Raw genomic sequence first — 12,343 nt, 5'->3', positions numbered from 1 at the left:
GCTTTATAACTACAATAATTTGTTAATGATACATAAGGTTCAGTTCAGTTGCTCAGTCGTGTCCGACTCTTTGCAATCCCATGAAGCACAGCACACCAGGCCTTCCTGTCCATCACCAACTCCTGGAGTTCACCCAAACCCATGTCCATTGAGTCGGTGATGCCATCCAACCATCTCATCCTCTGTTGTCCCCTTCTCCTGCCCTCCATCTTTCCCAGTATCAGGATCTTTTCAAATGAGTCAGTTCTTTGCATCAGGTGGCCAAAGTATTGGAGTTTCAACTTCAACATCAGTCCTTCCAGTGAACACCCAGGACTGATCTCCTTTAGGATGGACTGGTTGGATCTCCTTGCAGTCCAAGGGACTCTCAAGAGTCAAAGATATAAACTGTGATGTCAGAAACAGAATGTGGATAAGGAGAGTAAAAATGCATTTGAACTTAAGTTGTTATCAGCTTCAAATAGACTGTTACATTTTATGTAAGTCTCATGGTATCCACAAAGCAAAACCTATAGTAGACAAAAGAATCTAAGCATACAACTACAGAAAACTGTCAAATCACAAAAGGACAGAAAGGAGCCAGAACAAAGGAATAAAAGCCAGAAAACAAAATGGTAGTAAGTCCGTATCTATCAGTAACTATTTAACTATAAATTCTCTGATCAAAAGAGAACAGATTAAAACAGATCCATCTGTAGGCAGCCTACTAGACTCCGCTCTAAGGACACATGGACTGGAATGGAAAAAGATAGTCCTTGTTAGTGGAAATCAAAAGAAACCTGGAATAGCTATACTTAGACAAAATAGACTTTAAAACAAAGACTGTAATAAAGGACAAAGAAGGCCATTATATACTGATAAAGGGATCAGTCCACAAGAGGATATAACATTTGTAAATATAAAGCAAATATTAACATATCTCAAGGGAGAAGGAACAATACCATAATGGTAGGGGACTTCACTATCCCACTTTCATCAGTGAATAAATCTTCCTTTGACAGAAAATCAGTAAGTAAACATTGGTCTTAAATGATGTGTTTGACCAGATGGATTAAACAAGCATAAGTGGACAGATTATGTGTCAGGCCACAAAACAAGTCTTAATAAATTTAGAAGACTGAAATCATATCAAACATCTTTTCTGACCACAGAAATATATAACTAGAAATCAATTTCAAGAAAACTGGAAAATTTACAAATATGTAGAAATTAAAACATACTGCTCAGCAACCACTGAGGTCACAGAAGAAATCAAGAAGAAAAAAAAAATCTTGAAAATGGCAGTATTATTGGCCCTTCATATCTGTGGGTTCTGTATTCACAGATCCAACCAACCATTGATCAAAAAAATTCAGGAGAAGTTCCAAAAGGCAAAACGTGAATTTGCCATATGCTGGCAGCTTTTTATATAGCATTTACACTGTATTCAGTCATATAAGTAATCTAGAGGTGATTTAAAGTGTATGGGAAGATGTACATAGGTTATATACAAATATTACACCATTGTAAATAAGGGACTTGAGCATCCATGGATGTTGGTATCCACTAGGGGGTCCTAGAACCAATCCCCCACGAATACTGAGGGACAACTATACAGCAAACCAAATCTTACGGGATGCAACAAAAACACTTCTGAAAAGAAACTCATAACAATAAATACTATCTACATTAAGAAACAAGAATGATCTCAAATAAACAGCCTAGCTTTACACCTTAAGCAGCTAGAAAATGAACAAGCTAAGCCCAAAGTTAGTGGAAGGAAATTTCAAAGAGCAGAAATAAATGGAGACTAAAAAGACAGTATAAAAGTTCAATGAAACTAACAGCTGTTTTTTGTTATCAAAAGGTAATAAACCTTTGGCTAGACTCAAGAAGAAAAAAGGGGACTCAAAATCAGAAATGAAGGGATATGATATTCATTAACATGGAAATACAAAAGATTGTTAGAGACTTACATGAAACACTGTAAGACCAGCAAAATGCACAACTTAGAAGAAATGGATAAATTCCTAGAAACACACAACCTTCTAAGACTGAATCATGAAGAAATTAAAAAAAAAAATAAGCCAATTACTGTAAAGGAGATTGAATCAGTCTAGGACCAGATGGCTTCACTGGTGAATTCTATCAAGCATTTAAAGAATTACTTACTCAAACTTTTCCAAACTCATTTTATGAGGCCAGCATTACTTTTGATACCAAAACTACAAAAAAAAATTACAGGCCAGTGTCTCTGAACATAGTTGTAAAAGCCCTCAACAAAACATATGTGGTGTATATCTTGTGTATATACATATACAAAAGAGGGAAATACTGCTATTTGCAACAGTATTGGACCTTAAGGGCATTATGCTAAATGAAATAAGAGACGGACAGGTAACTGTACTACCTACTTAGGAAAAGTGAAAGTGAAGTTGCTCAGTCATGTCTGACTCTGTGACCCCATGGACTGTACCCCACCAGGCTCCTCTGTCCAAGGGATTTTCCAGGCAAGAATACTGGAGTGGGTTGCCATTTCTTTGTCTAGGGGATCTTCCCAACTCAGGGACTGAACCTGGGTCTCCTGCATTGCAGGCAGACTCTTTACTGTCTGAGCTACCAGGGAATCCCCATCTCACTTATATGTGTAGTTAAAAAAAACCCACTGAACTCACAGATGCAGAACAGTTTGTTGGTTGCCAGAGGCCCAGGGTGGTGGGTAGGCAGAATGAAGGTGGCTGAAAGGTATAAAATTCCAGTTACAAATAAACCCCAGGGATGTAATGTACAGCTTGGTGATTATAAGTTAACAATACTATATATCTGGAAGTTGCTAAGAGAGTAGATACTAAAAGTTCTCAAAAAAAAAACCTGTTAACTGTGTATAGTGATAGATGTTAATTATATTATGAAATGATTGCCACAGTAAACAAAATCATTATGTTGTATGCCTAAAACTAACACAAGATGATTTATTATACCTCAAAAAGTTGAGATATTAAATATATATTAAGATGCTAAATATGTGATAATATGTGATGTAGCAACAGAAAAATAAATGGATCCCAATCATAACTTGAGCAAGCTTTTAAAACATAATCTGACAAGCTGATTCTAAAATTTTATAGAGAAATGGAAAGAAAAGTGAGAGTAGTCAAAACAATCTTGGAAAAGATGACAAAGTTGTAGGATACACAATACCTGGCTTTAAGATGTATTATAAAGTCACAGTAATCAACACAGTGTAGTATAAAATAGGGGACATACATACTGAAAACCCAACTGATTTTTAATAAAGGCAGGCAAGCAGTTCAATGAGGAAAGACTTTTCAACAAATGCTGTTGGAAGAGTAGATATCTACTTGAGGCAGAAAGAAATCTCAATCCCTACCTCACACTGTAAACAAAAATAACTTCAGGATGGATCACAGACCTAACATGGGTGAATATGCTCCTGACTTCCAAGTAGGGAAATATTTTCTTAGACACAGAAAGTCATAACAATAAGATAAATTGCTAAGATATAGTTCATCAAAATCAAAATCTTCTGCTCACCAGAAGACCACTAAAATCTATGTATAACTGATTCACTTTGCTGTACAGCTGAAACTAATACAGCATTGTAAATCAACTCTTAGATAATACATACATTAAGAAAAAGAACTGGGAAGCCACAGTGGGAGAAAATATCTGCAAAATAAATTTGATGAAGACATATCTAGAACATACAAATAAAGAACTTATATAGTAAGACAATGATCTAGTAATAATAGGAAAGGAATAGCCTTTTCAACAAGTGGTGCTGAGACATCTGATCATCCACACGCAGAAGAAGGAAACGGGGTCCCTACCTCACATCATACACAAAAATAGACTGAAGACATAAATATAAGAGCAACAACTATAAAACTCTTCGAAGGAAAGGTAACTGTAAAACCTTTGTGATCCAGGATTAAGCAATGGCTTCTTAGACATGAAACCAAGCAACCAAAGGAAAAAAAACAAATTGGACTTCATCAAAATAAAAACTTGAGTACATTAAAGGATACTATCTAGAAGGTATCTGCAAATCACGTATCTGATAAAGGACTTGTACCTAGAATATATTAAGGATTCTTATAACTCAATGAAAAGATGAAATACCCAGTTAAAAAATGGGCAAATGATTTGAACAGTTCTCTAAAGAAGATATACAAGTGGCCAACAAACCCATGAAAAGATGCTCAACATTATTATCATAAGGGAAATGCAAATCAAACCACAGTGAGATACCACTTCACACCTACTAGGATGCCTGTAATCAAGAAGGCAGACAATAACAAGTGTTGGTGAGGATGAGGGGAAACCAGAACTCTTGTATGCTGCTGGCAGGAATATGAGAGACTACACGTGCTGTAGAGAAAGCAGTTTGGAGTCCAAGCAACAGCAGAAGGCCAGTGGGGCTGCAGCAGAATAAGTAGAGGAAGAGGCTGGGGCCTCTTTGTCTTTTCACTTGCAATCAAAAGCTCCCCCTGCGGAAGGGAACCAGATACACTGGAGGTAGACTGAAAGGACCTGACCGTGGACTGGGTGATTGGGGGTATCCAGATTTCCATCCTGATCAGCTGGTTGGATGGAGCTGCAGTTTACTGAGGGAGTAAAGGAACGCAAGAACGGGTTTTGTGAAAACCGAAAAGAGCTTTTGGCTTCCTAGCTAGAGACTGCATTTCCCTGCCTCCCCTGCAGTGTGTGTGGCCACATGAGTAGGTTCTTCCCAGTGGAGAGTGGAACGGTTATGTGCTGCTTCTATGCAACAAAAATGAAACTTGCAAAGAAAAATGGGAATTTTTCAGGTCTCTGGAAACAAAAATTTTTACAATTACTCTCCTGAGTTACAAACTAAAACAACCTCCATTTTAACAGCTCAGTTCAGTTCAGTTGCTCAGTCGTGTCCGACTCTTTGCGACCCCATGAATCACAGCACACCAGGCCTCCCTGTCCATCACCAACTCCCGGAGTGCACTTAAAGTCATGTCCATCGAGTTGGTGATGCCATCCAGCCATCTCTAGCTATACTTTTAATGAACTGGTTAAAAAGAAACCCATGTGACTTGACAAAATACACTCTGGTTGGAATCCATGATGCTGTTCGGTCAAAAGCCTTTGTCACCATGGAGACTGTACAACCTGTTGTTGTAGTTTGTTGTTCAAATCTGACAGGTTCCATGACTCACAAAAAGGAACCAATGGCAGAACACACTGTAAAGCTGTGTCTGCCCTGTGGACCCCGTGCCCTGAGAAGGTGAGTGGATGATCCGGTACTTACTTGGACATGCCGCTCATTGCTCCACTTCTGTTCGCAGGTACTGGGTACAGTCAGAGGTTTTTTTCAGTTGATCAAAGTTTAATCTTTCCGAACACATAGGACATGTGCTTTCAGTGCTTAACATGCTGTTTGGGGAGGCAAAGGCAGAGCAGATTAAATATATAATATTCCTTTACCTTTGGGTTATTGTGATATGAAAAACAACTGTTCTTTTCTATATCTTAGTACATGTTCATCATGCAACTTAAGCATTAGGAACATTCAGTCTTATGCAGTAGTCCCTTTAAGGAAAATGTTCTCAAAAGTCATAAAAGATCCTCCCAAGAAGACAATTTGAGTCTTTAGAGATTTTTAGGAACATGAACAAATAAAGAGACCTCAGTAGAAATTGGCTGAATACAAGGTCTATTTTTTGATAAGTCTGTATGACTAAATGAAATGATACAACTTACACCTTGAATTCTGAGTACAGAGCAGGGAAGTCACAATGTGGACACACCGTCCAATCATCCTTCAACATATGTCGACCCTGGAAATAGTACATTGGAGAGTAAAACTCATCTATATTGTTCAAATTTCCCCTATTTTTCAATTACAATACATGGTTACAGTTAAAAGCCAAACCTATAAATCATGATATAATAATAGGTGGGTAATTGATTAAAAAGAGATGATATCAAAAGTACTAAAGCCAGATTTTATCAAATTTGTGTATAAAAGAATAATCTTCAGTATTGTGACATTACCTAAATTTATTTTCCTTTAAAATAAAACTTACATTAGTCTAATGATGAACAAACATTTTAATATTTTCTAATAATAGGTCTTAGTTTTAAATAGATGGGGAAACAGTGGAAACAGTGGCTGACTTTATTTTTCTGGGCTCCAAAATCACTGCAGATGGTTACTGCAGCCATGAAATTTAAAGACACTTACTCCTTGGAAGGAAAGTTACGACTAACCTAGACAGCATATTAAAAAGCAGAGACATTACTTTGTCGACAAAGGTCCGTGTAGTCAAGGCTATGGTTTTTCCAGTAGTCATGTATGGATAAGAGAGTTGAACTATAAAGAAAGCTGAGCGCCTAAGAATTGATAACTTTTGAACTGTGGTGTTGGAGAAGACTCTTGAGAGTCCCTTGGACTGCCAGGAGATCCAACCAGTCCATCCTAAAGGAGATGAGTCCTGGGTGTTCATTGGTAGGACTGATTTTGAAGCTGCAACTCCAATACTTTGGGCACCTGATGTGAAGAGCTGACTCATTTGAAAAGACCCTGATGCTGGGAAAGATTGAGGGCAGGAGGAGAAGGGGACGACAGAGGATGAGATGGTTGGATGGCAGCACTGACTCAATGGGTTTGGGTGGACTCCGGGAGTTAGTGATGGGCAGGGAGGCCTGGCATGCTGCAGTTCATGGGGTCGCAAAGAGTCGGACATAACTGGGCGACAGCTGAACTGAATAATAGGCCTTAATATTAAAGTTTATAATAAAAATCACCACTTAAGTGCTACAGCATGCCAGGTATTGAATTAAGGCTTCATATTCATTCTTTGGTCAACCTGCAGTTCATCTCAATAGACGATATTATGATGGAGGGACCCAGTGAAGTGAAAAGCAAATCGCACCAGGTTATACAGCCAGTAAGTGGCAGAAAGAGGATCTAAGCCCAGGACCATCTGATCTCCAAGTCTGGGCTCTCCTGCTCCGCAGGGCCTCATACTTACTTAGGTTATTATATGCCTTGAACACAACTTTGAGCTTTGTTGATCATGCAATTATATGCTAAATATTGCAGGAAATTTGAGAGGTAAGATTATTTCGGAAGCAAAGAAAGTGTTAACAATATATCAAGTATTCAAGCAGGCTATAGATTATATATGCAAAGAAAGGGAAATGATAAAGAAACTTACTGTTGCAATGCAATATGGGATGTTATTTTTACACCCAGGACAGAGGAGTTCACACTCTGGGAGAAGAAATTCGCAGAAGGGACATGGGGTTGTGGCCTCTTCTGTCTCAGATGTATCAGGTCTCCTGTGAGGAAGAATCACATGAAATGCACCTGTTTCTTCATAATCAGGTCCTGAGACTAGAGACACAAGCTAGAGACTGTGGGCCCATGCTCCAGCCCAGGGAGGAGCAAGAGGAATGAGCATTGCTCAGACCATAGCATTACATAGTCCACCTCTGGTGGGGGTGGGTGGGTAGAGCCCACAGCACATGTGCAGAAAGCATGGCTGGGTCTGGCTGTATCCTGTCTCCCAGATCACTGGAGCAGTGAGCCTGCTACTTCGCTTTGTGTATTGAAGTGGTAAAGGCTGTCCAGGGCTGCGCAACACAATTTTCTGTGCTGGTGGCAATGTTCTAATTGCGTGCTCACCGATATGGTAGCTAGGAGTCACACAGAGCTCTGAGCGCTTGGAATGTGGGTAGTGTGAGAAACTTAAATTTTATTCACTTTTCAATGTAAACAGCCGTATGTGCCAGTGGATACCATAGCAGACCTCACAGCTATATAGCACTCATGCATGGGGCGAGATCCAGTGCCTCCCCAAACTGGCACCCAGGCTGGTGTGGCACGAATCTGGGGGTCAGTGTGCTCCAGCATTTTCTCCCCACTTCATTTCCCATGCTGGCTGGCAGGCATGCTTGGTCATGATGATTTGGTCTGAAGCTACTTAGGCTTATTGGCTTTAAAAAAAAAAATGAGAGTGGTCCATGTAGCCCTGTCCAGGTGAGAGTTTTCTGCCATATGCCCAGCTAACAGTAGTACTTGGTTTCCCCTTTGCTGTTACTGGTGTAGCCATCGCCTTTGGCTGACGAGAGTTCTGGGTCAACAGGCAGGTACACCTGAGTTCCCTGGTCAAAATGGGACAACGGTACCCCAGATGTCATCACTGAGGACCTGGTAGTACAGAATTACTACATGATTGCAACGAACTTTTCCTTTTGTAAAGATGAGTGCTTCTTTCCCCTAGTCTTCCTGTAGAAAATCAGATCACTGTACTGCTTTCTGAAGCGGGGATGTGACTTGGCCTTTGGAGCTACACAGGGTTTGGAAATGAACTCTTTTGGCAATAAGCTGTGTCATTGCCAAGTTGCTTACACTGAGAAGTATTCACTCTTTGTCCTTCCGTGGCCGACAGTGTTTGCTGCCTACCTAACAGCCACCCTGGCCAACAGAGCTTTGTTTTTACTCAGCAATATGCTTCACAGCTAGAGGGAGCCACGCAGCAGAGTACTAGCCAGTAAGATGTAAATGCAATGTCCTTCCTAACTAGCAAGGCAAAAACCTTCTTGTCTTTGGATTTCCCTACTTCTTTCTTCCTGCCTTGAACAGGGTACATGATGTCAGACAACCACAGTTGTGCAGCTGTGAGGCAGAAACTTTTCTTGTCCTGGGTGACAGGCAGGACACAGAGGTACCAGCTTGGGACTACGACGCCTTGTGGACGAGTCTGACAAATTCTGACTTATTCAAGTCGTCACTGGGTTTCCTGCTCCTGGTAGCTGAGTACAGTCCTAATTGCTATTCCCAATCTGTGTTCTTATTCAGTCCACACGTTAGTAGCTGTGTTCTGAAAAATATACTTGTGATTAGATAGTAGGAACAGTTGTCACCACACACCTGACCATCGCCTCGATCTTCTTTTTGTATTTGGCATCTATCTTGTTGCGATACTCGGGCCTCATCAGCATGGCTGCAAAACTGAAGGCTGAGTTCCTCAGGCCGGCCCTGTGACACTCGATCACAGTGGACGTCAGGATGGGCACGATGTCTGCAATGCAAATGGGGGAGCATGGCATGACGCCGGGATCGCATCTCTCAATCTGCCTTTTCTGGCAAAGAACCTGTGATGGAATGTTTGAGGAGGAAAGGGCACAGTGGTGGAATCAGGTGTCTTTCCCCTGATACTGTGTTTTGCCCATAACACGGGGACCTACACTCCCCTTGAGGTAACCTTTGGCATGTTTCCTTTCCTGCCTCGAAGATAAAAAGTTGTGCATTTGACAGGACAGCTGATGAATGTGTGCGGAGATTAACAATTTTATGCACTAACCTGAGTGCACTTGTTTCTTCAGGACAGATACCTAGAAGTCAAATTACTGGCTCAAAGAGCATAACTTAAAAAATACACACACACTCAGACACTTGCACACACTCAGTGCAAATTGTCTTCCTTGTGAATTATCAAACCTGGGGGTGGTCTTGGGAATGCCGGTTATACCTCTTCATGGGGTGGCTGTGAGGATGAAATGGCTCACTACGTGTAGAGAAGAGAGGCTGGCAGAGTTAGTGAGGCTAGATCTTAACCATGCTACACTCAGGCAGAAATGGGGACAACTGGCTCCCTTCAGTACTCACGGGATGGAAACTTGCTGATGTTGTTGGCCACCCGGATAAGCATACGTGCCCCTTTCATATGATCTCCATTTTTCACGTGAATCTGAAGTAAGTGACACATTAGACTCTTAGAGACTTTTAACACCAATTCAGTATACTCCAGTTAAAAAATTAAAAAAAACCCACTAATTCACCTATTATTCTCCCAAATAAACAGCTCAGTTACGATCCTGAACAGGGTGGTCACGAGGTTCTTGCAGTCTTTCTTTCATGTCACTTGAGGTTTCTCCCTTATTTCTCCTTCCCGCAGCTGCTGCCTGGCCTCATGGCCTTGCCAGCCCCACGCTGCTCTACACTCTGCTTTTCACTTTGCTCTCGGTCACTCCACATCTTTTACTGGCCTTTACTAGGGAGCTTGAGTAACAATGACAACTTTACCAACTTGCTGTGAGACCTGAAGTCTGAGTTAGTGAGAGGATGGGCTGTCTCAAGAAGAGGGCGCTACCTGTGCGAGGCGAAGGGGCAACGGTGGCTGCAGAGCCTGAGCTTAGGTGAGCGGGAGTGGGGTGTGTGATGCGAGGAGGTGGTCCTCTTAGGATGACATGAGGCTGCGGAGTTGCAGGGCCAGACCACCGTATTGCTGCTGTTGTCCAGGTGACAGGAGGCGGCCCTGAGAGGGTGGTGAGTGGGGATGGAGAGAGGCAGACAGACGGGGAGTTGGAAGTGGTGCTATTTGGTGAGAAGGTGAAGGGTGAGTACAGAGTAACTCCTCGCTGTAACATCCATCATGTCTGAGCAGATGCATGATGGTGTAATTAACTGAGCACTGCAGCATAATTAGTAAACATTAACTGAACCTGAAGTCGCCTTCCACTGACTCCCTGGGCCTCAGACTGCCCAGCTCAGCCATCCATGTGCAGAGGTCCCAGGCTGTCCTTCAGCCGGAGTTCCTGTCCCAGCTCCGGGAGGAAGCAGCCACCAACGTCAAGTCTCCCATTTCCCCTGAAACATGGATGGCTTTCTCCGGTCCTTTGTGTCAAAGAGGCCTGTGACACTTTTATATCAGTTCTTACTTGATACGATCTAATAGTTTCCCTTTTGGATGCCAGATGCAGTTAAAAATCTTGACTATATCTGGTGCTGGGATAAAGGAATAGAGTGGAGGGGAAAGTTACATGGGAGGGGACGTCTGGTCCGGGGGAAGTGATGGGCCCACTCTTAGAGCCAGAGGAAAAGGAAAACTCAAGAGCCATCCCTATGGCTTTTGGTGGGAGAGAGTCCTGGTCCTGGAGGGCTTCTAACAGGAATCCGTAATTTTTGTTCCCATCTTCCACCAACTGGTTTCTGTCCCCTCCATGCCCAAAGGCTCCGTTTTGCTGGATGCTGTGCCTCAGCACATTGGCACCGCCACTCATGTCTAAGCCGAGAAAGTCCTCCTTCCCCGTTTCTAGTCCTTTCTGGACAAGAGCCCTCCTGTGGCTCAAGAGGAAATGCACTCCTGGTGACTGCAAGTGGGAATTCTCAGATTTCCCTTACAATAGGTACTGTAGACCTGTGGGGGTTTCCCTGGTGGCTCAGACACTAGGTAAAGAATCCACCTGTAATGCTGGAGACTGGGGTTCGATCCCTGGGTTGGGAAGATCCCCTAGAGAAGAGAATGGCAACCCACTTCAGTATTCTCGCCTGGAGAATTCAATGGACAGAGGAGCCTGGTAGGCTATGGTCCAAGGGGTCGCAAAGAGTCAGACATGATTGAAGAACAGCACAGTAGACCTGTGGGACCTAAAATGGTAGCCACTAGTCGCATGCAGCTACAGGAAAAACTAAGATTATAAAAATTTAAAATTTAGTTTATCAGTTGCATTATGTGTAATTCAAGTGCTCCATAGCCAGGCTAATGGGTACAGGACACATCTATCACTGTAGAAGTTCTATTAGGCAGTTGCTGTTACAGGTCATAATTAGGATCTAAGTCATTCATAACATGACTGCTGTAACATAGGAAGCTTCCAAATTGAATACACTGGCCTGAAAACCAACTTAGCATTAAAATGGGAAGACGTACTTTGACATAAATCAAAATTTGGATAAGTACATAAGTTAGAGTCTACCTGTATTTTTACAAAGATATGTGTGTATATAAAATGTATATACACATACACATAAGTTATGTAAACTGTACATAGAAGTATTTCAGGTTTGCATATTCTGTTTTTACTAAAAATCACTAATTAAAAATAGACAACTGGACATAAATATATTCCTAATAAAAAAAAAAAGACTGTTGTTTAGTTGCTAACTTATGTCCAACTCTTTTGTGACCATATGGACCGTAGCCTGCCAGGCTCCTCTGTCCATGGGATTTTCCAGGCAAGAACACTGGAGTGGGTTGCCACTTCCTTCTCCAGGGTATGTTCCTGGAGAAACCATGTCTCCTGCATTGGCAGGTGGATTCTTTACCACTGAGCCACTCGGGAGGCGCCCCCAAAATGGCACACACATGTATTTTAGAAGTATGGAAGAATAAGTGTACAATAGTGTTAACAACTCATATCCGATGAGGGAGTTAAAGGGGGAAAATTATTTTTCATTATGTTTTTCTATATTCTCTGAACTTTCTCAGTATTATTTTATATTCAGATGAAAATTAAATAGTATTAAAGCCCAGTGGAATTGTGTAAAATTCATTACCCTACAATTAATAAACTAGGA

The 12,343-nt window shown here is 41.6% G+C and overlaps 1 protein-coding gene across 3 annotated transcripts in view; it reads right to left on the bottom strand.

The window, feature by feature from the left end:
- Positions 1-12,343, bottom strand: part of WDR19 (WD repeat domain 19) — an 89,681-nt gene that overhangs the window by 15,259 nt on the left and 62,079 nt on the right. For 2 of the 3 annotated variants that reach the window (XM_055435014.2, XM_055435013.2), the window contains exons 32-36: positions 9,653-9,734; positions 8,915-9,065; positions 7,197-7,320; positions 5,737-5,813; positions 5,285-5,409 (exon numbers count right to left, since the gene is read on the bottom strand). In XM_055435014.2, the coding sequence (XP_055290989.2) occupies positions 5,298-5,409; positions 5,737-5,813; positions 7,197-7,320; positions 8,915-9,065; positions 9,653-9,734 (546 nt within the window). In that variant the 3' untranslated portion in view covers positions 5,285-5,297. Of the gene's footprint in view, positions 1-2,654; positions 2,718-5,284; positions 5,410-5,736; positions 5,814-7,196; positions 7,321-8,914; positions 9,066-9,652; positions 9,735-12,343 lie in introns of all 3 variants that reach the window. The other variant, XR_008687100.2, reaches the window with a different exon arrangement.

This window comes from Moschus berezovskii, chromosome 5 (assembly GCF_049115385.1).
Source record: "Moschus berezovskii isolate FMDL1 chromosome 5, NW_MosBer_1.0, whole genome shotgun sequence".
In the NCBI taxonomy this organism is placed as follows: domain Eukaryota; kingdom Metazoa; phylum Chordata; class Mammalia; order Artiodactyla; family Moschidae; genus Moschus; species Moschus berezovskii.
Note: the sequence above shows the minus strand (reverse complement) of the source record. Positions and strands in the feature narration are given on the sequence as shown.